The sequence below is a fragment of the Phocoena phocoena genome, chromosome 11 (genome assembly GCF_963924675.1).
Source record: "Phocoena phocoena chromosome 11, mPhoPho1.1, whole genome shotgun sequence".
Classification (NCBI taxonomy): Eukaryota; Metazoa; Chordata; class Mammalia; order Artiodactyla; family Phocoenidae; genus Phocoena; species Phocoena phocoena.
In genome coordinates this window covers 6,345,452-6,370,474 of record NC_089229.1, presented here as the reverse complement: position 1 = coordinate 6,370,474, position 25,023 = coordinate 6,345,452, and the positions used below count along the sequence as shown (strand labels likewise).

The 25,023-nt window shown below is 52.6% G+C and overlaps 1 protein-coding gene across 4 annotated transcripts in view; it reads right to left on the bottom strand.

Moving 5' to 3' along the window:
- Positions 1 to 25,023, bottom strand: part of PACSIN2 (protein kinase C and casein kinase substrate in neurons 2) — a 41,900-nt gene that overhangs the window by 5,176 nt on the left and 11,701 nt on the right. The window contains exons 2-10 of one of the 4 annotated variants that reach the window (XM_065886770.1): positions 17,683 to 17,839; positions 15,409 to 15,644; positions 13,072 to 13,227; positions 9,013 to 9,188; positions 6,839 to 6,959; positions 5,207 to 5,212; positions 3,481 to 3,602; positions 1,277 to 1,399; positions 638 to 834 (exon numbers count right to left, since the gene is read on the bottom strand). In XM_065886770.1, the coding sequence (XP_065742842.1) occupies positions 638 to 834; positions 1,277 to 1,399; positions 3,481 to 3,602; positions 5,207 to 5,212; positions 6,839 to 6,959; positions 9,013 to 9,188; positions 13,072 to 13,227; positions 15,409 to 15,644; positions 17,683 to 17,839 (1,294 nt within the window). The remainder of the gene's footprint in view (positions 1 to 637; positions 835 to 1,276; positions 1,400 to 3,480; positions 3,603 to 5,206; positions 5,213 to 6,838; positions 6,960 to 9,012; positions 9,189 to 13,071; positions 13,228 to 15,408; positions 15,645 to 17,682; positions 17,840 to 25,023) is intronic. The other 3 variants (XM_065886772.1, XM_065886773.1, XM_065886774.1) reach the window with 3 other exon arrangements.

Sequence of the window (25,023 nt, the reverse complement as noted above, 5' to 3'; positions counted from 1 at the left end):
CTCCTCTGCCAGCTGTGGGCCTCTGGAGAAAGGCTTCCCTTGGGGACCCATAGGGCAGCTGCTTCCAGGGAGCCTGGTGATCAGCATCTCCTGTGCACAGGCCTTAGCCCTGCTGAGGCCGCATCTTGGGCAAAGGCACATGGGCACCTCGCTGTCTTCTAAGCTTTGGTGTTGCACATCTGCTACCTTTTTTTTTTTTAATTTATTTATTTTAATTATTTATTTATTTTTGGCTGCGTGGGGTCTTCCTTGCTGCGTGCGTGCTTTCTCTAGCTGCGGAGAGCGGGGGCTACTCTTCATTGCGGTGTGTGGGCTTCTCATTGTGGTGGCTTCTCTTGTTGCGGAGCATGGGCTCTAGGCAAGCGGGCTTCCGTAGTTCTGGCGCACGGGCTTAGTTGCTCCACAACATGTGGGATCTTCCTGGACCAGGGCTTGAACCCTTGTCCCCTGCATTGGCAGGCGGATTCTCAACCACCGCGCCACCAGGGAAGCCCCATCTGCTACTTTTAAAATGGGGGGTGGACTGGCGAACACACAAATGAAACTAGCAGGAAATTTTAGCAGACTTAAAAAACAACCACCTCCCCCAGCAGGCTGGAAGCACTCGCCCCAGATGCCAGCCGGGAGGGCCACCTACCAGCCTTGAAGCTCAGCTCATCGTGCTCCTGCCCTTCGTAGTCGTAAAGGGCCCGGACCCGCACTTCCGTCCCCGAGGGTGTGTCCTCGTCAAATGGATTTGAGTCCCCGTTGGCGTCCGTGGAGGAGAACGGGTTGTTAGACTCATCATCTGACCAGTCCGTGGGGTAGCTCTGGGTCTTCTCGTAGCTGCTCACACTGCAAGAAAGGGTTGACCCAGGGGCCCTGAGCATGGGGTTGGCAGAGGCCTGAAGCCCTGCCTGGAGGCTTGGTCCCCGCCCAGGCAGCCGAGGGAGCCCTGGGGCTGGGCTGGGACCCCTTCTGCAGGATCACAGCCCCCTCAGCAGCCCTGCATGGGCAGGCTCCCTGTGGGGCCGCCCGGCATGCCCGTCTTCCTGTGCTGGTGTGCCGGGACCTTGACATGGGTTAACAGAGGGCAGAGAAAAAGCAACCACAGCTTGTTAACTGGTGCCTCCCTCCCTAAGAGATCGAGAAGCCAGAGACCGTCCACCAGCTGGCAGCCGGGCCACCTCCTGCAGGCCTCATGCATTGCTTTGAGTGCCGAGGGGGTGAGACCCTGGACAGAGAGGAGAGACAAAGGAGCGAGGTGGAAACCAGAGGGAAACGTTTGTTCACCAACTTTTTGGCCTTAATGTCCTCCTTCTCACTGACGGTGCTCCCCGTGTCGTCCTCGTCCTCGAAGGGGTTGTAGCTGGACAGTGACTGCGCTGACCGTGCGGGGTTGTTCGGGACACTAAAGTCGCTACGGGGAGAGAGAGAGCTTTCAGGGGACCCCAACTCGGTGGCCCCCAAGGTCCGGGGTGCTCCCAGCTGCAGGATCACAGGGCCAGGGTTTGAAGGGACAAATCGGCTCCCCGTCAAATAGGAGGAATATGTTGTTTGCGCAGAAAGCCTGTTTTAGCAAAACGCTTGGCAACGCTTTGGCTGTTAATTGCGCTTTAAGTGTCTAAGAGAGAACAAGGTTTCCCTTTGCCCTCCTTGTGTCTGAACACAGTCTATCCTGAACAGGAGCCCTGAGGAGGGCACAGGCTGTCGCTGGAGCAAAGTGCTTCTGGGCTCAGGGGTTCTCTCTCTCCATAGTCCGCCCCACCTGGCTCTCTGCTGAGAGCTGGCAGCCAACAGCCTGTGGGGCTCAGCCTGGCGAGGGTGACAGCCGGGGAGGCTCAGAGCCCTGCCAAGGGCAGGAGGGAGGTCCCGGAGCTCTCCAGACCCCACAGAGCAGCGTACCCTCTCCTTCTGACTACAAAAGGGCCCAACAGCCTCCGCCCTGGTTCTTCTGGGTCTGCAACTTCCAAAATCGGAACCAAAGCCTGCTGAATAGCCCTTTCTGGGAAGAAAGGACCCCTTTTGTGCTCCAGAGAGGGAAAATCCATCTGCTTAACTGTATCAACTGCCTACTGTGTGCCAGGCCCAGAGGGGACCAGAGAGAAATTTGACCCCAGCCTGGCCTGAGTGCTGACAGCCAGGTGATGAAATGCAGAGCGTAGAACAAGATGGTAGAGATAAGACAGGCCCCCGAGAGCCCAGGCACCCCACTGTAGAACTCTGAGCTGAGGGACTGCACCACTGAGCTGCAGGGCAGGGCTCCCCAGGCCAGCACCACCTCCCAAGCCAGGGCGGCACGGAGCGGGGCCCACAAAGTGCTGGGGGGATGGCTCAGTCAGAGCAGAGAAGGGTAGGCAAGGAAATGCTTCAAATGTCACCAGAGTGACCCCAAGTGGCCGGCAACTGCCTCACTGGTTTCAGGCCAGGCAAGAGGCACTGGGCCTATGCCTGCCTGTTGCCTACATCAGGGCCACATGTCTAAGACCACCAGGCCCTCCTCCCTCTTCGGCACCTTTCTCCAGCTGATCTGAAAGGGGGTTGGTGCTGGGCAGCTGAATTTGTGCAGCAGCCCTGGCCAACCTAGGCCGCCCCGCCCCGCCCATAGTCACACAGGTGCTGGCCTGACCCCTGGCACGGTGCTCACTGCTGCAGTCACTTAATCAGGCCCACCTGCCCAGATGGTGGCACAGCAGCTGAATGACAAGTGGTCATGTCAGCCCAGGGAGACTGGGCGGGGGCTTGAGTGCCCAGGGCTACAGAAAGGCCTGCGGAACCTGCGCTGACTCTTCCTAGGAAGCCACGAGCCTGAGGTGTGTTATCACCCAGCATGCCGTGGAGGCCTCTGGGCCCAGGGCCTGCAGGGCAGCCTCAGCTCTGCAGAGGACAGCAACATTATCTGCTGGGAACTCTGTGGCCTCACCTGGCACACACTTTCCAGGAGGTTCTAAAGGACCTCAGTGCCACCTCTTTGATCCAAACTCAGTTTTAGCAAACAATGAGGTCAGAAATAACCAGTGCTCTCAGCAAAGAGGTAATTTGAAAAAGGGGGCACTTGACAATGCCCCACCCCCGAATAAGGCACCTGCATACGGCACAGGGAAATAAGTACAAACCTGGCCAGGACACCTGAACCCTCCTGAAGGACCCCACCGACAGTGACCTCCACCTGCCCGTGTGCACCACTGGGGACACATAATGACCAGCACCTAACATCAGTTCTTCCCCTCATTTGGGGCCCAAGGCACATTTGTGGCAAAGGCTCCCCCTCTGGATCTTTCTGCAGCTCTGGCACCAGGTGGACTGATGATTCTCTCCAGAGATGACCTTGGGCCACTGCCCAGCAGAGCGCAGGCAGCCATGGAGTGTCTGGAAAGATGGCCCTGGGGCTCCCTGCGAGGCCCCATCGGGGAGTCTCCCAGTGTTGCAGGTGGGGGCGTCCCAGCCCGTGCAGAGGACCAAGGGGACCTTTCCAGGGATTGAGGCCGCCCCAGTGCCCACCTGCTGGGCTTGTTCTGCAGAGCCTGGTCCCCGGTCTGGTTGATGCCCGTCAGGGTCACACCATCAGCAGTCTTCTTCTTCTCTCTCCGGCTGAGAGTTCTATTCAGGTCTGCAGACCACTCCTGAGCAACGGGTACCGAGGGAGAGAAATCAGGAATTTCATTTGTTTGAGGCCACATCAGTCTAAGACACCGGCCAGCGAGCCAGTGGCCTGCCCCGCAGTTAGTGGCATCTACCCTTGCTGCCTCTGCTCTCCCTTGTTACCCAGCAGACCCCGGGCTCATGACACCCACCACTGACCCCTCCTCACTGTGCGAAGTGTGGACTCCTCAGGGGGCCTGGAGGTCAGCACCAGGACCAGCCTGCAGGGACGGATGGATGATAAGAAGACTGGAGCCGACATTCAGGGATCCTGCATTCCAGTCCCAGGGAGCCTCCCCATCCAACCCCTGTCCCTGTGGCACTCAGCTTCCGGACCCTCAGGCCCGCAGCAGCAGCCAGAGGCCTCGCCAGGTTTCCTCGCGCTTCCAAAGGAGACAGAGCCCACCCTCCGAGGGGCTTGGCATTCAGTGCTGAAGACTCTCTCACCCGTGCCCTGAACCGTCAGCAGGGCAAGAGAGCTGGGCGTGGGGGCCTGAGCAAGCCTGCAGTGTGGGAAATGGGCCCTGGGTGCAAACAAAATCAGGGTCCCAGGGGAGCTCCCGCATCACTGCAGGGGCAACCCAGCCACTCAAGTCTCCAAGGAGCAGTGCCCTTCCCTGGCCAGAACGTCCTCCCCCATCTGAGCAGCGTGCTGGGGGCTAGCTAACAAAGCAAAGCAGTGTTTACCTCCCCAGAGGGTCACTATTTTTCCAGCATGTGAACAGGCTTTTATCAACCGCACTGAAAACACTGGGAGAAAAGCATGTGTGTGTACACATTTAATGAACTCTTCCCCCTGCCCCATTTCTACCCATTATCCAACAACTTTATCTGAATTAATATTTGGGATGACTCTGAGCTGTGCTTTGAGTCATGAGCTTTGCTCATGTGTAGTTATGGAATTTCAAGGCTAGAAGCCACCTTAGAAACATTCAAGTCTAACCTGCCAATTTGTCAGATGAGGAAACCAACACCCAGAAAGAAAAGTGACTTGCCCATGCAGAGCTGGTGGCAGACCTGGGCCCTCAACCCCAAACTTAGGTCACCTATTTATTTGTTAATTATCTTCTTAACTGAAATAAGCTGACTGAGGACTCAACTAGAACTCAGAATCCCCATAGTGACCTCTTTAAAAAATTTTTTTTGAATTTTACTTATTTTTTACACAGCAGGTTCTTATTAGTCATCCATTTTATACATATTAGTGTATATATGTCAATCCCAATCTCCCAATTCATCCCACCACCACCACCACCACCCGCCCCCCACTTTCCCCCCTTGGTGTCCATATGTTTGTTCTCTACGTCTGTGTCTCTATTTCTGCCCTGCAAATAGGACCTTTTGAAATATAAATCTGTCCTGATGGGGTGGCTTTCCAAGGGCCGATGTGATCAACACCAGGCCAACTCTGAAGGGAAGGGTCCGCTATTAACTTGGACAACAAAACAGCCTGGGCTACACTGTGGCCACGGTTCTTTAACCTGTCAGAATCAGGCTGCAGATGCCACACACAGACCCACCTGGGCTGAACACACACTGCAAGAGGTTTGGAATTCAATAAGTTAGCCATAAAATAGGAACTTACTTCATCCTTGTGGCATGGAAAATAAAAACAAATAATTTCATTAGAGAAAGGAAGCATGATCCTGTAAGAGCTGCAAGCATGCAACACATGCAGGCATGGGTTCCCGGCCCGTGGGACCCACAGAGAGAAGGGCCACCATGGGTTCTGGCCAGGACACCCACCCCAGCAAGACTGCCTGTCAAGTCTTCCTTTCTCTGGGTAGGGACGAACAACCCTAAGGGACCTGGGGATTGGAGCGGGTACATGTCACAGAGGGCTTCCTGAGCCTCTCCTGAGAGCAGCAAACACTCCCCGCAGAGGAGAATCCAGGTGTGTGCACAAGTCCCATCGCCAACTCGCTTCTTGCCCGTGTGCCATCACTAGGGGGAGGAGAAGTCGGGCTGTGCTGTCTCCTCTAGGTCCACTTCCACCTGGGAAGGCCCCGGGCCTCTGCTCTTGGTCCCTGTTGGGAGCCGGTGTCCTAAAGGCAGTGCAGGGTGAATGCCCAGCTCCAGGAACCCACTGTCATCTGGAGAAGCTTTCTTGAGAAACTCCAGAAAACAGAGGCACAGGGATGCGGACTGAAAAAACTATAGGCTGGGACGGGGCCAAACAAGTTTCTGTGTGGTGGGTCCAGGGGCAATACCCAGTACGGACCAGGTCACTGAACCTCCAGCCTCCAAGAAGATCGGGGCTGTTGTCATCCCCGTTTTACACATGGGAAAACTGAGTCACAAAAAGGGCAGATGATTTGCTCAGCATCCCACAGCTAGTAAGTGCTGAGGCAGGATCTGAGTGCAGCCTGGGCTCCAGCCGCTACTGAGTCAGTGGGGCCAGGTGGTTGGAGCCCAAGGCAGAGGGGGCTGCCTCCAGCATCCTCCCCGGGGGAGGCAGCAGCCATGGCACTGTGGGGCCCTTCCCAGCCCCTGCTTCGCCACGAGGTGGGGAGAATCCTTTCCCTCAGAGAACAGGGTGGTGGGACTTGTGGCCACTGCCTTCTCTGCTATCAACAGGAGGCCAGGTGGGGCCTGGGGACCCAATTCTAGGGCTGGAAGAGCCTTGAGATCCCCAGGTCCTTGAATTTTGCATGTAAAGATACTGGACAGCTGGGACCCATGAAAATGGGAAAAGAAGAAAGTTAATCCTACACCAAAGTTGGCTGAATTTATATAAGAAGATAAGGAAAAGCCCTCATGTGAAGGGTAAAAACAGCTACACACTGAGACCATGCTCCCCTCTCGTCCTGGACCAGAGGCTGCTGAGCTGGTGCTCTTGGCCCACCAGGCCTGGAATGCACTGTGGCCACTCCTTCTCTGGCCATCTCGCAGGGTTGAGCAGGGAACTGTAAGTCCTGCAACTCCTGGGACTCACCACGAAGGGAATGCCAGATGGTCAACAAGTGACCATCAAAGTTCTCAATTACAAAGAACATAATTGCATCTTCACCAGGGATTCAGACGGCCCTTTGGTAATCCTGAAGCCCCCCAGAACATTAAACATCCACTTGGTTTCTAGGATTGCCATGTGTAAAGGCTGCCACATAAACAGGGCACAGGCCAGCTGAGTTGGATGGAGAAAGAACGGTGTATGACTCGACCCTGTGGGCCTAGGCCCCTCCCAGGCCAACAGGTCATAGGTAGAGCCCCCTCTTACCTCAAACTGTGGCCAGTTCATGGACATGCCTGGCCCGTGGTTGGCTCTGAACCACCTCAGGTCCTCCACCGCGTCGGCAACTTTGATGCTCTGCTCCAGGTCTCGGTAAATGTTTTTGTAGCTAAATCAGAGACAGAAGCGTGAGTCTTTTTGAAGGACGGGAAGGCCAGCCCTCAGCCTCGCCCAGGGCCTGCCTAGAGCTGGCGCCATGGTCTGCAGCCACACGAGAGTCGACTTCACAGGGCAGATCAGACCCTTGCCCTGGCTCAGTTGGACGGTCATCTGGCCGTGATGCACACAGAATGGGACAAACAACAACCATGGCGTGGAAGCCATAGCTTCAGCTTCGGACAAATCAAACAAGGTGTCAACAACCTGGCTTTGCTCTGTCAGATAATACAAAAGGTGCTGGCATCTGGGCCACACGGGCCACCAATCTGTGTGGTCCCATTTAACCAGGTCCAGAATTCAGTGTCAGAAAGCACCCCCTCATCCCTTCAAAAAAGCAGGAAGGTTTACACTCAGCTGTGCAAAAACAGTAAACAAAGATTGGCCAGTGCTGTGGTGGCTGCACACCCCACGAGCCACCTGGGGGGACTCCTGCTTCTGCTTGATCGCGCAGAGCAGCTCGCCTCCCTAGGAAGCTGACCGTGTCAGATAGGAGTATGACCACTGCGGGTCCTGGTGTTTTCACTTCTAGGCTGTATGGCTAGCAAGTCAGTTACCCTCTCTGGGCCTGGCCTCAGTGTCTTCCTCCACTGAGTGTGCATAATGCCACCTGTTACGGGGTAAACTGTGTCTTCCAGAAAAGATAATGTTGGAGTCCTAGGCCCCAGTACCACGGAATGGGACCTTATGGGGAAATAGGATCTTTACAGAGGTAATCTGTAAATTAAAAAAACCACCGTTTTATAAAAAGGGGGAAATTTGGGTACAGAGACAGAGGGAAGACAATGTGAAGACACAGAAGATGGCCATGTGACTGGAGTGATGCGTCTCGTCTACAAGTCAAGGAAGGCCAAGGATTGACCCCAAACACCAAAAGCTGGAAGAGGCAAGGAAGAGTCCTCCCCTACAGCAGAGCCATCAGAGGGAGTGAGGCCCCGCTGACACCTTGATTTCAGAAGTGCAAGAGAAGAAATTTCTGTTGTTCTAGGCTGCCCAGGTTTGGGTATTTCATTATGGCAGCCCTAGAACACTACTACACCATCTCCTCCCCAGGGTGGCTTGGAGGACTAAGGGAAGCAAGGCACATCAACGGAGGACAAGCCCTCACACGATGGGAGTTACTCCACCCGCAGAAGAGCCTGGCAGCCCCAGCCCTGCCCCAGCCGGCGGTGCAGCCTTGGGCAAGTCCCTTAACCACGCCAGCCTGCTCCCTCATCAGCAAGATGGGGAATAATGCCCCTCCTTCACAGACACTCATAAGGATCCGTTAGTTGTTGGCAGAGGAGCTGAACAATAACTGTTGCTTTTGATGTTTTTCCTATTAGAAGGAGACAAAAGGAATGTAATTTCCTATTCACGACAAGCTTTAACTTGTGAGTCATTTCTAAATGGCTCTGCTATGTGGATGACAGAAGTCTAGGTCCAGGGTTAGCACGGGCCTCTGCCCTGACGAAGGTGTCATGGGACCAAAGACAAGGAAAGTATGGAAGGAATATCACAGCCTCCACGTCTCCGTTCAGAACCGAGTCTCTGAGGGTCTGTGCTGCCCGAGGCCCAGAACCACTGGAAGTCAAGGAACAAGCTGGCAGCCAGCTGCTCTGGATTGAAAAGACCTCGTAAAGGTCCTCAAAGAAAGGCCATCCCGGGGGCAGGGTGTGCCAGCCCCGGAACTGCTCGACTTGCTCCCGGGTTGATTTCAAACGTGCAACTGTGGCGGGTCCAAGCCGCGGCCCTCCCTTCCTGCCTAGATGCAGAGGACTGTACCCAGAGCTGGCAGAGAGTGGCAGGCGGCCACCCGACTCAGGCCAGGGAGCAGCTGTCCCAGGCAGCAGGACACTGCATGGCCACAGGCAGGCTTGGCCAAAGGGCCCTCCCTGGACAGGGGAACTTAAGACCTTCTGACAAGCACTGCCACCCCAAGGCTGGAGAGCAGCAACGGATCTTTATGCCAAAGCAACTTTCCACTGACTTCCCTGGGATGTGCTTTTCAGCTAAGGGACACTTACCTGGCCACGTTCGACAGGTCTAGGTGCTTCTGAACCTCCAGCAGCACTTCCCGGAAGAAGCGCAGGCGCTTCTCTTCAAACTGCTGGCACTGCTCAAACACCTGCTCCATGCCCTCCATGTACTGCGGTGTGCCCTGGCCCAGCTCCTTCAGGGACTTCTCGTACTTTTCTTTGGTCTACGAGAAAGTCCAGGCACATGAGTTGAAGACTAACTTCCACTCAGCCCACTTGCCTCTGACCGAGAGCAAGCGAGCCCGGCTCTGTACCACCCTGTCCATCACCCGGCCCTTGCCCCCTCCACCACTTCTGAATCCATCAGCATCTAGACTACTCCTCAGGCGACCCCACATCCAAGAAGCACCCGATCTATTTCCTTTGCCCCGCAAGCTCCTGCCCAGAGGACTCACGCCCCACCTCTGCTCCTGAGGGGCACCCACCCAATCTGGCTGTGAAACAGCCCTCCGCACTCCACACGCCAGGCCCCCCAGGCTCATCTTGGATGCTCTCCCCACCACTAATGTCGCCCTTGGGGAAAGCTGCTCCGTCCCCCAGCCGCCCCAGATTCCAAAACCCAAAGAGAACAAGCTCCAGAGTCTGACAGAGTTCCAAGTTCAAGTCCCAGCCCCTCCACTTCTGAAATGCAAATCACACTCCTGGCATCTGCCAGGGCTCTCAGCTGGAGTAAGACCCAAACAGGTAGCCACTGGGGAAGAGGCGGTCACTTGGAGCCCAGTGTGCATGGCCTCAAGCCCCACGTCACTCGCCCGTGTCCTCTCTCCCCCGGGGAAGGGCTGAGCCTCAGATCTTGCCCACGGCAGCAGTGGCTCGACAGTTACCTTAAAGGCAAGATCACAGGGCTCCAAGCGCCAGACAAACCCGTGGCCAAAGCCTGTGCCGCTCGTTTTCTGGGAGCCTCGCTTTCCTTCTCAGAAAACGAAGTACTTCTACGTCACAGTATCCTGATACTCAAATGAGGTGACAGACAAGGACACCAAGCAGCACCAAGGCATTCAAAAGAGTCCTAGTCCCCTTTCCTCCAGCCCAAGACATCCCCAACACAGCTGTTCCTCCCCAGACTGTCCTCAAGAAGGGGTTTTACCAGGAAGAAAATATGAATATAGGTATGTCCTATTCTCAAGGGTGTCTAGGGACAGTGTATCATGTCTTTAGCCTAAGAGCCATGGCTAAAGTTAGCACATTTACCTCGCAGGGATGTGCCCGGGGTCAGTAAACCCATGCAGTCTTCCCTGCGCCCCACATGGTTTTTTTTTTTGTTTTTTTTTAAAAAATATTTATTTATTTATTTGGCCGCACTGGGTCTTAATTGCGGCCCATGGGATCTTAGTTGCGGCATGCGGGATCTTTTTTTAGTTGTGGCATGTGGGATCTTTTTAGTTGTGGCCTGTGAGATCTAGTTCGCTGACCATGGATTAACCCGGGCCCCCTGTATTGGGAGCACAGACTCTTAGCCACTGGACCACCAGGGAAGTCCCCCCACCCCGACGTGGTTTTGATAGTTGGTGGGACCATCAAAGTGATGGTAGCCTCCTAGGGTAAAGTTAGGGATGGCAGGGCTGGGGCCGCTCATTTATCACAAGCCTTTTCCACTATCAAGACCCTGAAAAATGGGGGTTGATCACGGATGGATGGGCTGGCCACCTAGGAACTTTGCTTTTCTGTTCCTGACGACAGCATGGGGCCTTCTGAGGAAGGAATGAACCCCCCTTGAGCTTCTGCAGGGACCCCGTGCTTTTAAGATCAAGTCCTGGCCTCAGGGCCCAGCCCCTGCCACCTCTAGAGCAGCTTCTCTGCCCCCATTTGGGATCCAAGTCTACTCACCACCTCCCCTGCGCCTCTCCCAGACGACTTTCTCTGACTCATGCCCTGGAAGACTCCCCTTTATGCTCCAAAGAGACCCTCTTCTCGAAGCCTTCCGCAACCTCCAGAGAGCAGGCCTGCCCACCCCCAGAGTCCCCACCTCTGCCCCTCACCCCTCGCCTGCTATCTTTGGTTCCTTGTTCTCTTCTAAGCCTCCTGCCTTGGCTGGGCTTGCGTCCTCTATGACCCCAGAAAGAGGTCATCCCTGCCAGAGGCTGGGCGTCCCCAGCAGGAGCACGGCTCCACAGCTGCTCTGCTTGTGCATCACCACCCACTGCCCACGCCTATACGTGCGAGGCGCCTCGCAGCAGCTTGAGCTCAGACGCCAGAGGCAAGCAGCTGTGGGTTCAAACACCAGTGGTGCCATCAGAGTGACACAGAGCAACCACTTCTTGGGATCCTTCACCCTTCGGTAACCTCCCTGGACCCCTGGTGGCGGGGTGGGGGTGGGCTTCACCCGGCCTGTGCTCACGAGCAGCCCCGTCCCAGCACAGGCCAGGTAGAGAACACGGTCATTGGTCATTGTCATTCGGGGAACTGCTAGCACAGAGAAAGTTCCCAATAAATATTCACGGAGTGAAATGAGAGGCCACCCTCACCCTCACGTGGACTGTGACACTTAGCACAGAACGTGAGCGGTTCCTTTCTGATGGATGCTGCAAGATGCAGTCACTGCCTGGCCAATAAGAAGCACAGAAGGACGTGTGCAGCCAGTTAGTGCTGGATTTTAGAAACTGCTAAGAAGGGCAGCGGGAGTGAGTTGCCCTCCTCTCCAGGCCAGCTCTCAGCCTACAAGGACCATCGTGCCCCGAGGTCACTGGCCAGACCACAGAGGCAGGGAGGGCACCCTCTACAAAGTGCCCTGGTCATCCTGACACGTGCCTTACGTCTGACCTCAGGCCCTGGGTTTGTCCTGCCAGTGTATCAATTTGGTGGAGTCTGTTCTGGGTGGTTGTAAAACATGAAAGGCATGCATCACTCTCTCTTTCACACACACACATCTGGGTATGGAGATGCCTCATCTCTCCTCTAGGCACTTTCCTGGGCACCCAATTCCTTGTGTACCTGATGAAGGCAGCCCCTAGAGTCCCCCCAGCCTGTGTTCCTTGAGTCCAGGTGCCCCCCACACTCAGCAGGTGGTCCCAGGTTCCTCGCCTGATCCCACGGAGGAGGCCCCCAGGCTGCTCCACAACCCCAGATTCCTGGCTCAGGCCCAGTCTTAGAGACAGGCGTGGAGGGATTCTCCCCGAGGGATTCTGACACTCGCTCTGACCAATGAACCCCCATCTCCCACCCTCATTGCTATGCGAGGACAGAGCACTGGAGAGGGCACGGGCTCTCCCACGCTCACATCACTGGGTGGCACCTGACTGAACCTCTCGAGGTTCCTCCGTTTCCTACGTCACAAAACAGAGATGACAGCACCTAATTCCCTGGGGTTCAGTGATGCTCATCTGAGGCCCGAAAAGGTGGGCAGGTAGTAACACATCAGCTCGCGACTCCTGCTTCCCCTTTCGGGGTCACGACCTATTCCTGAAGCACACCTCCCCTCTAACATCACCTCTTTCTCCAAATCCAGGCTGGGACTCTCTTCTGTTAACACTGCAGCAGGGCAGGCCCTTGACAGGGGCAGCCTCCGGCTGCCCAGCCCTTAGAACAGAGCAGAGGAGGAGGGTGGGGCTGGGGGCCAAGCTGGGAGCCAAGGGCACAGGCCCAGAGCCTTGCTCACGTCGGCCCTCCCCTCCCAGGCTCTCGAACCTTCTCCCAGTGGCTCCCTGCCGCAACACCCCAAGCGCCCTACTTTTCCTGCGTTGCAAGGCCGTCGGCCGTCTGGTCCTCATAACCCTCTGAGCCAGTGCACCCATCAGCTCCCCGCTGCTGACATCCACAACTCGTGTCCTGCACAAACTCTTCCCTCCCGCTGCCCCACTGCCCTGTCCCCCGCGCACAGGAGTCACCTGTTGCCCCTGCCTGCCCAGAACTCGGGTCTGCCCTGGTCCTGAGGTGGGCACTAATGGCTCTGGTAAGGTAAGGCGTGACCTTGAGGGCAGGAATGTGTTTCATTGATGCAGCCGTCTGTCCGAGCATCCGACCAAGCAGCGGCAAAGGTGCACTGTGTGCCAGATGTGTGAACAGGTGAGGCGTGTGCTCTCAATACGTAAAGAGAAGTGCACAATTTACCTTAAGAACATCTTGCTTGCATTTTTCTACTTTGTCTTGCAATTTCTTAAGCTGTTCAGGGTTGAGGGATGGGTCCGCTTTGCTGTTGGTCTCTCGTGATATTGCCAGCTTCTCCTCTTTGCACGCCGCGTGGTAGGCTTTCTTTGCTGCTTCTACCTACAGGGAGAATGAGTTCCTGAACACCATGTTTAAAGTTCAAAATCCTCGCTAGAGGTTACAAAGACTGTGGGAAGTGCTTGCGCTCTCAAGAGGAGAGGAAAGAGCAGGTACAAAGCTGTATGTTCAGTATTAATTACAACAAGTAAAACAGAGGAGTTCATTCAGCAACTATTGACGGAGCACCTGCTTTGCTGTCAGGAAACATGTGGGCAATAGGGGTACAGTGCCAGTCAAAGAGCCTGGGCTCTCATGGAGCTTACCGTCTAGCTGGGAGAAGCAACCCCAAGAAACAGTTCAAGTACAGAGTAAATTAGAAGGTGGCAAGTGCCAAGGAGGAGAATAAAGCAGGGAGGAGAGGCAGGTGCACTGGGTGGGTCTGGGCTGGCAGAGCGGTACATGGAACGGTTAGAGAAAACCACGCACATGACATGGAGCAAGAATGTGATGGAGGTGTGGATCTGAGGCAAGAGCCGGCAGGCAGCTGGAAACCCAACGCAAGAGGAGTGTAATGCTGGGAGGCAGGGTTATGGGCACACTCCACACGCACACACGTATATATATAGATATGGATGTGTGTGTATGTGTGTGTATATATGTAATTTAATAGACACTTCTTACTTGAGTCAAAGTCACAGATTTCATTCTAGAGAAGAAAGATGAGTTTGTAACCACTGCCTCATGAGGGAGATAGTGTCATTACAAATGGGACCAGAGACAAGAAGGAAGAGAAAGGAGACGTGGCAAAAGCCAAGGCACAGAGCAGAGAAGGAAAGTCCGTTGCTACAACCTGAAGACGGAGGTCTGTTCCGGGTGATTCTGAGAAGGAGGAAGGCAGTGCAGCTCCTGAGAAAAGCCAGTGGCAGGAGTAGGGTTGGAGGGAAGTGGCATGTCCACCCTGAGCCTGGGCAGACCAGGCTGCAGGTCCTCGCGTGCTGAAGGCTGGGGGGTAGGTATGACAGCCTCCAGCAAGCCAAGGCTGGGTGAGACTCAATGGTTTCCATTTGCTACTTTTACAAAAATGAATATCAGTATTATTGCAAATTTGAGAGAAAAACCCATACAAGAGAAAGAACAATTGAAAATTATCCTTTTTACTGGTCCAAATGGACTTTTAAGTCTCTGTAACAGACAATTTCCCAGGGCTGTGGGAGGCACTGTTCGTGGTTAGGAGCTAGGGTTTGCCATCTAGGATATTACTTACTAGCTCCTGAGTGCTACCAACAGGTCTTCTGAAACTGTGCTATTCAAAATGTAGTCCTTAGACCAGTGGGCGTGGCATCACTTGGGAGATCATTAGAACTGAGCATTAATAGGCCCCGCTTTTTTTTTTTTTGATGGTGCCACATGGCATGCAGGATCTTAGTTCCCCGACCAGGGATTGAACCCAGGTCCTCATCAATGTAAGCACGGAGTCCTAACCACTGGACCACCAGGAAAGTCCCATAGGCCCCACTTCGGACCTCCTGAATCATTATATCCGGAGGTGAGGCCTGGGAATCTGGGTTTCAGCAAGCTTGCTTAAACTTAAGAAGCACTATTCTACAATAGTTTAACCTCAGATAACCTTTGGCAACTGTGGAGTTAATTTTTTTTTAACTTTTGTTTTTTGAAGTATAGCTGATTTACAATGTTGTTCCAATCTCTGTTGTACAGCAAAGTGACTCAGTTTTACACAGATACACGTTATTTTTTTAATATTCTTTTCCATTATGGTTTACCCCAGGAGATTGGATATAGTTCCCTCTGCTATACAGTAGGACCTTGGTGTTTATCCATTCTAAATGTAATAGTTTGCATCGATTTAATATTCTTGATAGACCAGAAGGTTCATGACATGGAGTTATTGGGGGAAAAAAAAAAAGAGAGAGCGAGAGAGTTTGGGTTTTGAGCTCTACGCCCTGTGTGTGGTTCTCATCCTGTTTCCAAGACTGGGAAATGGGTTGATACGGATTATGTAAAGGAGGCACATAAAGCACTCAGAGTCTTGAACATGGGTAAACGTTAGGCACCACAGGCTTTGGGCCTGAGCGCGGGCCTTTGGCTACCAGCTGCAGCATTCTGTGCCTAAAGCTGAGGCAGGAACCCCTGGGAGTGCAGGAGGGGGCGCTGCAGGTGGGAGCCCTGGCCAGCGAGAAGCAGGCTGTGGGGGCCAGGAAGGGGCCTGCAGGAGGGATGCACCTCTTTCAGCTTCTTGGCCCAGGGCTTCTGTGCCTTCCGAAAGCCATCTTCGGCTTCTTTGGTCTCCTTAAAACCTCCCATCATTTGCTTGTGAAAGGCCTCCTTCTGCCAGTTCTTGATCTTCTCGAAGTCCTCATTCATCAGCGAGGCCTTCACCTCCAGGTGCAGCTCGCTCACCTTCTCTGCCTCGGACATGACAGCCACCCAGGCCTTCTCCACCGTCCCGTACTGAGGCCCTGGCACAGGAGAGAAGCTGGTGGGTTACTCGGCACTGTGGGGCCCAGACAGGCCCTGGGGGAGGGGATTTCCTCTGTTAACCTCCCTCAGCTGTTGGGATGGGGTTTTAGGCCGGCAGGCTGGCTGCCCGGCTGAGAGGTTTCCTTTTGGTTGTTTCAGATATTTTTCTCTCAGTGCCGTTCCTTTTTCAGTTCCTGGGATGAAGAAAAGAATAAGGAACTGAAGCTGGATCTGTTATTGTGTTAGGGAAACTGGGGGATTACACACATTTCCTTTCTGTAAAGTCACTGAGCTCTTGAAAAACTCAAGTTTCCTCATCTTGGAAGTTTTGATTTGCTTAAGGTTGGCTAGAGAAGGAGGGCCTTCTGGAATGAGCTGGCCTCTCTGCCAGGCCACTCGGAGCCCACCTGCACGGGCTCCTGCTGGCCCCTGGCTCCCCCTCCACTGGACCACACGTTCTCCCAAGGCCCATTCATTCCATGCAGAGCAGGACCCTGGGAACTGCTTGTTGAATGAAGGACTGTCTCAGCAGAATGGAAGCCCTGTCCTGGGGAAGGAGAGGAGGAGACAGGAATCTACTCTGGCCCAGACAGAATTCTCTAGATAGCAGTGTGGGGTTGCCTGGGTCACCCCACTCACTGTTCTCAGGAAGAAAACTCCTAATGTGGCCCGTCATTTTGTTGAGTGAGGTGATGGAGGGAGAGATGGGCTATGACAGAAGCTGAGGACGGAAATGGGAAGACCCAGCAACTGCCCTCAAGGCGCTCCCGGGGGTCAATGACTGTTGGAGCTGGGTAATGACACAGAGATGCATGGTGTGTGGGTGAGTGTGTGCGGGTGGGTGAGTGTGTGCGGTGGGTGAGTGTGTGTGTGTGTGTGTACGTGTGCGTGTACGAATAAACACAGAACATTAGCCCCTCTGAACCTGTAATCCCTCATGTCTACAAAACGAGCAGCTCCCTGTCCTGCCTAGGTCTTGTGGCAGGATCCACAAAGTGAGCGGGCAAGAGTGCTTTATGAACCTCAGGTTCTGAATCAACAGAATGGACGGCGCTGACAGCTGGATCCTGAGAGAGGGGATTCAGGCAGGTGGAAATAAAATAACAACAGCTACCGCTTCCTGAAGGAGCTGGCTCATCCCCAGTCACTCCTCACCCAAGCATGGCTACCCCACTCCCTGGCACCCACTCTGTACCATGGCACTGTGCTAAGCTCCACAGAAAACCCGTTTCAGCAACAGGTGAAACACGGGCAGCTGGTCTAGACCCAACCGAAGTCGCCTGGGGGGTCCCTCGCCCTAGCCTGGTTTCCCCTGGTCGGCTCCCCTGAGGACAGTCAGTCATGGTGGAAGAGTCTGCCCCAAAACATACCCTGAGAAACCCCCGCTAACCCACTTCTGTCCCAGGAAATCCTGTAATCAATCGAGCTCCCCCTCTACTGCTGGGAAGTGCATTCTGAGCACAATCCATATCCACAGCAGCATTGTCACCAAGCTCTAGAATCTTCTGAGTTTTTGCTAGGGAGGGAGGGGAGGCAAAGCCTGCATCATACGACACCTGTAGTTATTCCTGCTAAAATTCAGTATTAGAAAGCCTGCCAGATGTCACCATCTAGTCTTATCTGACTTACTACTTGGCCAAGCTTACAAATAAACAGCCTGAGTGTCAGAAACCACGGTGCTGAGCAGCAAGGCCTTTGACTGGATAGGAGCCTACTCGAGGCTGGGCCCTGAAGGAGCTGCTCCTTGTTAACTCGGCAAGCGCAGCACGTCCTCTGGACGACAAGGACTGCCACAGGAGTCTTGGATGCTGTTCGAGGACAGGAGTCCTGTGTCCCCAGGAAAGGGGAGGAAAGCTCATGCAGGCTATGCTGCTGGGTGACGAATCACAGCCCCCCGAAACTGTGAGACAAACTCCTGCCCCGATCTTCCAAGAGAGGAAACTGGCTCAGAAAGGGTCGACAATTCGCCCTGGGCGCCTGGAGCTGAGACGCCCTGGGCGCCTGGGGCTGAGACGCCCCGTGCGGTGGCCTCCCTACCCTTGTCCACAAGCTGCCTCCAGCGCCGGGCCCACTCGGTGAGCTGCTGCGCATACGCCTTCTCGATGCGTGCCCGCTCGTGCAGGCAGTTCATGAGGTCACTGCACAGGCGGTGGCCATCCTCGATCCGCTTCACGGTCCGCTTGTAGTTCCCGACCTAGGAAACAGAGCCCCGCTGTGAGGCCTGGGGCCGCGGCTGCAGAAACGTCTTCCACGCCAGCCCGGCTCTTGGGCGCTCATGCCCCACTCCTGTCTCGAAGGCACCCTGCATTGCTACATGACCAGCTCCCCGTTTTTATCACTAGCAGAAACACGCAAAACAGTGATTCGGAGCTTCTCAATGTCCATGCGGCCGGCGTCCATGCTCTGACCCGTGGTTCAGGGAGGGAGACAGGCCAGAGTGGGAAGGGCTCTGATGGAGGGAAGCGAGGGGCTGAGGGCACCCAGAGGGCATCTCACGCAGCTTCCCAGAGTGGGTAATGTCTAACTAGAAAGATGAAAAACAACAAAAACAGAAAAATAATTTTTTAGTAACTCAGATTAAAATGATTTTATAATTAACATTATAGACTCTTGGCTAAAGGCCTTTTGAGCATTACTGGAATAAGCACGTTTCAGGTGCCTACTGCTGAGATGTCACCACATGCTAGATTATTATTGGTCCCAATTAGAGCAACAAACACTATTTCCCACTTTCTGAGCACATGCCAGGCACCACAGTAGGTGTTTTACACCCCCAAAATTGCCACTGCCCTAATGAGTAGGAATAACTGTCCCCATCTTAAGATGAGGAAACCAAGGTTCAGGGAAGTTACATTGTTTTCTAAGATCCCATAGTCGCAGTCCTAGAGGCTGGGCTGCAGCTGAAAGCAGGTTTTCAAATGGCTCCAGGTAGGAGTCTCGATGGCAAAGCTCACACTCTTATCTGCTTTGACGAGAGCCAAGGTGAGGCTTGATTACTTTATCTCACATATGAGAGGAGAGTTAGCTTATCTAAATTATAAATAATAAAAGAGTAATTGAAAAGAGTAAATTGAGAAAATATTAGCGGCTAATTTGGAGTGAAAAATCAAAGTATTCCATATGTTCCATTCACTGACCTGCTGATTAGAAAGGATACCATGTAGCTGACACTGGAGCACTTAGAGGAAATATGACAGAAAAATGATCGACTGTATTTTCAACCCTTTCCTCCCAACTGTCTTCAAAAACTGTAGTCACCTTTTTGTCAGTTTTTCCATTTCTAAATGTCTCTGCCTGGCTAATCACTCTCATATTTCATCTCCATTTAGAGTCAATCTGGAAGCTCCTGGAGAACATAGAGGACTAGTTCCCACTCTACAGAAAAGGGTATAGTCCTCTCTCTGCCACGTAGCCTTGTTTAACCCTGACTTATGAACAGTTCAAACTGCCTGAGTCGCTCCCATCTTGTGCTGAGTTAGCCAGGTGAAGAAGAGGCTACAGTGGAGTGGCATGAAGACCTTGCAAAGAGACAGAACACATGGAGATGGGCATCAGGAGAAAAGGGGACTGTGGTCCCTCCAGGAAGGGCTGTCCCTGAGGCCAGAGCTCTGGACAGGCTGAGATGACCCCACTCCCATGGGAACAGCGAGGATCCCTGGAAGGCAGGTGTCTGGGTGGGCTTCTCCAGAGGTCTGGTATGATTTCCAGCAGTCTTGCTGAAGTGCACAAACAGCTCTCAGGCCCCACACGATCAGTCATCGTTTCCTCCACAGACCCCTCCCTCCCAGGCGTGGCCTGGCTGCTACCCCCAGCAAGGAGAGCAGGTCAGCAGCTCACCAAAACACAGAAGGTGAACCTGAGTTTTCAACTCCATCCTTCAGCAGCCCCTTTTTAGGAAGGAGAAAGCAAGCATTTCACAACCAATTAGAAGTGACATCACATGTTCACTTCCCTTAAAATAGGGCCTTACTGTCATTTTGAAATTTACAGCAGGATGAAAAAAATAACCAACAAAACACAACTCAGTATTGCTGAGCTGGTGGCAAGAAGAGCTAAGATAATCACAGCTCAATACAGACTTGACAGCCGACAGGAAACCACGATGTAGATCTGGTTTTCATCCCACTGTTACCAATAATATTCATACTGGCAATCAATATTAAAATATGTTGGCTCTTCAGAAACCTGCCCGCCTGATTTTCAAAACCCTTGTAAAAAGATTTAGGGAAAAGAAAAGGATATTTCTTAACAAGGTACACATTGGTATAGCCCATCAACACGTACCATAGATACTGTTCTTATTTATTTATTTGCTTTATTTATTTATTTAACATCTTTATTGGAGTATAATTGCTTTACAATGGTGTGTTAGTTTCTGCTTTATAACAAAGTGAATCAGCTATACATATACATATATCCCCATATCTCCTCCCTCTTGCGTCCCCCTCCCTCCCTATCCCACCCCTCTAGGTGGTCACAAAGCACCGACCTGATCTCCCTGTGCTATGCGGCTGCTTCCCACTAGCTATCTATTTTACATTTGGTAGTGTATATATGTCCATGGCACTCTCACTTCGTCCCAGCTTACCCTTCCCCCTCCCCGTGTCCTCAAGTCCATTCTCTATGTCTGCATCTTTATTCCTGCCCTGCCTCTAGGTTCTTCAGAACCACTTTTTTTTTTTAGATTCCATATATATATATATGTGTTAGCATACAGTATTTATTTTTCTCTTTCTGGCTTACTTCACTCTGCATGACGGCCTCTAGGTCCATCCACCTCACGACAAATAGATACTGTTCTTATTTATTTATTTATTTACATCTTTATTGGAGTATAATTGCTTTACAATGGTGTGTTAGTTTCTGCTTTATAACAAAGTGAATCAGTTATACATATAGATATGTTCCCATATCTCTTCCCTCTTTCATCTCCCTCCCTCGATACTGTTCATATTTAAATGACAACTCTTGAAATCTGAAAAGCAGCAAGGAATACGAAGGTTGTTCCTGGAAGCACGTGTTTTCGGTTTAAATGCGGGGGCCAAGGGGAAAGGGGAGTGCTCATGACAACAGGCACTGAGATGCTCCAGCAACATCGGCCTTGCTGTCCTTTGCTCAGTGAAAGGCTACATATGGGCTTGTGACAGACCATCACTTCAGCCCACACGTGGGGACACTCATCAGGTTTCACTGTTTCCATCTCCATAAACCACACAGCAGCAGAGAAATGTGGATTTCCCACTCGATGAGCAGGGCGCTGACGGTCATCCTAACAGCAGAGCCACTGTGTGTTTCTAAAACAAGACACAGTCAGCATAAAATAAAAATCACCCCTTACAGGTATAAACTTAGATGAGTTCAGATGAATGTATACTGTGTATAACCATCACCATATCAAGGTACAGAATACTTCTACCTCGCCACAGAGTTCCCTTGTACCCTCTTGCAGTCAATCTTCTCCCCACACAGCCCCTGGCAACCACTAATCTGATTTTTGTCCCGTTTTCACGATGTCCAGGATAAGTAGAATCACACTGTATGCGGCCTGGCTTTTGTGACAGGCTCCGTCACTTACCACAGTGCTTTCGAGACTGATCCACGTTGTTGTCTGTATCAGTAGTTCACTCCATTTTATTGCTAAGTTGGACACACCACAATTTGTTTACCCTTTCATCCTGTTTAAGGACATTTGGATTGTTTTTGGTTTGGGGCAATTATAAATAAAGAAGATATCAACATTTCCTATAGGTCTTTGTGTAGACATATGTCTTCATTTCTCTTGGGTAAATACCTAGAAGTGGAATTGCTATATGGTAAGTGTATGTCTAACTTTATAAGACAAAATGGCTGGACCCCTTTGTATTCCCATCAGCAGTGTATGAGAGTTTTAATTGCTCTGCATTCTCACTAGCACTTGGTATTATCAGGTTTTTAAAAAAAATTATTTTAGCCATTTAGTATGTAGCAACATCTCATTGTGATTTTAATTGTATTTTCTTAGTGTCTAATGATACTGGGCATCTTTTCTTGTTCCTATTTGCCATCCATGTGTCTTCTTTGGTAGACTGTGTTCTCTTTTTTAAAATTGAGGTATAATGACTGTTTTGTAAAATGCAAGAAAAATTAATTTCAAATATATGATAAACTGATAATACATTAAAGTCAGAACATACATGGTTAGCTATTTCTGCTCTATCAGTTTTGTAATTAAAAAGCTTCTCTCTTGCTTCTCAAAATACTAGCTTGTTTTGAGATGGCCAAATGACAGATAACTTTAGGTAGGAATTGAAAATAAACAAGCTCTCTTCCAATCCTGATTATCAATTGATTTGTTCATAAAATGCCCATTTTAAAAACTAGATCTGAAGCCATCTATGTTCCTAACTTCCTCTAGATTCAGACTCACCCCCTCAGATACCAAGGTGCTAAAGACAGATGTTCAACATGCAAGTGCCTGGGTGCAAGGGGGGGATACCCCTACTCTCCCCTCAGGAACCCACCTGGCCGAAGGAAGGGTGAGGGGTGGGGCAGGTATACTAGAGGCAACAACCAGACTGAATTTTCAAGGACAAGTGGACGGATTAAAGGTGAGGTGAGGGAAATGATTCCTGGCAGAGACAATGTTGGCAAAATGAAGAAAGTGTGACAGCATGGAGACCTGGCTCCGGGAGAAGTCCACCAGGAAAAGAACGTGGACCACAGAATGCAGGGGGTGACTAGAGACTGAGCTGGGCGCTGGGTACAGCAAGTGGTGTGCGAGGTGGGGTCAGTCAGATGGTGAAAAATCTTGAGGGTCAGGCCTTCATCCGAAAGGGTGCTGTGCTCAGGGAACGGTGGGGTTCAGGAAGGTGAAGCCCCTGGAGGGGAGGTATGAGTAGCCTGCTGACTCTGGGGCACAGCAGTGGGGAGGAGAGCAGGAAAGCAGGAAAAAGGAAGTGCGCTGTCCTCCAGGTGGCACATGGGGGCGGCACAGAGGTAGCAGGATCCCAACTTCCAGGCACCTCAGGGTTGCGGGAGGGGGTGGGGGTGAGGGGGGTGGGGGGGGTGGAGGGGGGTGGGGGTTCCTGCAGGCTGCACCTATCAGGCAGAGAGAGCGGAGTCCTCCTCCTTTCCAGAGTCCTCCAGAAACCAGTCTCCCGCCTCCCTCCACCCAATCACCAAAAGGCCTGCCTTAGGCTCACCAGGAGCCCGACCGGTCCTGCGGTCCTCCCGGGAATCTGGGTCGCCCTACCCCCTTCTACCCTCAGTGCCCTTCACCTGGGCCCAGAGGCCCCTTGCTGCCTGCTGTCCTCCCGGCTGCCTATGAGTCTGGCTCTCATCATTCCTCTGGCTTTCCTCTGCCCCAGGCCCTGAGAATCCAGTGTCACACAAGCCTTGGTTTCAGTCAGCTAAGACGAGTCCTGGGCTGGAGTTGCAGACATCCCCTGGCAGAAACTGCATAATCAGGAATCAGAGCACAGACAGTGGGCTCTGCCTAAAAACCAGCGGGTTTATAATTACAGGGGTGCTGGGAAGGACTGTTCAAACAGGTCGCACCAGTTCCTCATTTATCCTCTGGGTGTAAACAGTCTGGAACTGCCTTTCACAAGGACACTGGAGAATGTTTGCTTCTCCGACTTTACAGCCTACTTACCCTGGCCAACTCCATTCTGTGGAACACAGTGGCCAAAGGCAACAGGAAAGCTGGAGGGTTTCCGCAGGTCAGTGGGACCCCTGGGATCCCAGGTGGATGAGAGGGAGTGCGAATGCGGACGTGCAGCTCCTCCCACCTGTTGGCCCCCAGTGCCAGCTCAGTTACCATTACTTGTGTGAACTGCGGGCTCAGGTCAGAGGACCTATAGAGTCACCTCACATACATCTTCCATGTTATTCCTTTTGCCCTTCTCTTTGGTCGGTGACCATCGAGCCCATCTCGCAGACAAATTGCGCGATTACAACCAAAGTCCCAGGGTGAAACCAGTGGCCCAAGTGAGAAGCGAACCAGGCAGGAACACCCAAAGCTCACGCTCTCCCACCCTGTGCTGCCTTGGCCCTGAGGCATGAACCTCTTCCCTCCAGTGGCTCATCTCAACATCACAAAGAATCCCTGTGGACTCTGGATGTCCCCAGGAACCCCAGTGAGCTTCTGGCTGTCTCACTGCTGACTTGATGCACAACACAGAGGGTGCTCCTAGGCCTGCGGCCCGGACCACCCTGCCCTCCCCCAGCCAGCCCCTCTGCCCATGCCACCCCCAGACGGCCTCACTGCCCGCCGTCCCGGGCCTGGGCAGACCAGAGCCCGCAGCACACAGGACACCACCCCCACACACCTTCCGATGGTGCCGCAGCACCTTTGTCTTTCTTCACCGCTCTTTCTCAACTGCCTTCCACTCACTGCGTCTCGTCAGGCACTCAATAAAAACGTGAAAGGTAAAACCATAAAGCGACTTGAAGAAAATGTCGGCAAATATCTTTGTGACTTAGGGCAGGGCAGGATTCCTTAAACAAAATTTCAAAAGTAAAAGCCATAAGGTTACGCACACACACATCCGTGTGTGTGTGTGTGCGTGTCCAAATAAATTTTATTACTTCAAAAATTATGGATTTCTGTTCAGAAACCGATAACATGGACAAAGCTAACAGATTCAAATACTGTCTACTAATCTGTCTAAACTGTCCAAATTGACAAGGGACTAAAATCTGGAATATCCCAGGAAATCCTACATATCAACATGAAAGAGAGACCCCCAGGGAACACGGGCAAAGGTATGAAGTGGTAACTTCAGAGAGAAGTGGAAGTCCATGGGGCTAAAGGCCTGAGTGAGATGCTCACACTGTGGGACTGCCCATGAGAGCAGCAAGGTAGCTCTTTACCTGTATAGACTGGCACACTGTAGAGAGCGGGAAATGCCAAGTGTGGGGCGGAGCTGGGCACACAGGACCCCTTCTGAATACAATGGCGGAAACCAGCCTGGGGCAAGCCGGTGACAGCCAGGCAGTAATTAAGTCACTAAGCATACACATGCCCTAGGAGGACCCAGCCACATGGCTCCGGAGTTTTAGCCCCATAGATATGTTGGCTCAGGTCACAGGGCACGTAGGGGTCTCCTCCTTGGGGAATGCATGGGTGAATGTGGGGGGCACCCCAGCGTGGCAGCAAGAACAAAGTGCAGGACTGTGTAGACACCGCAATGGAACAGACCTCACACACAGTGCAGAGAGGAGAAAATGAAACAGAATGGCAGGGCACAGGATGCCTTGATGCGAATTAAAAATAGCTGCACATGAAGCAAGGGTACAGTTTACAACAACACATGCTCACAAAAGCCATAATATTAGAAAGGGGGAGGGATTAGGTGCCAAAAGCAGGGAAAGAAATGGAGAAGGAGGTGGTGCTGA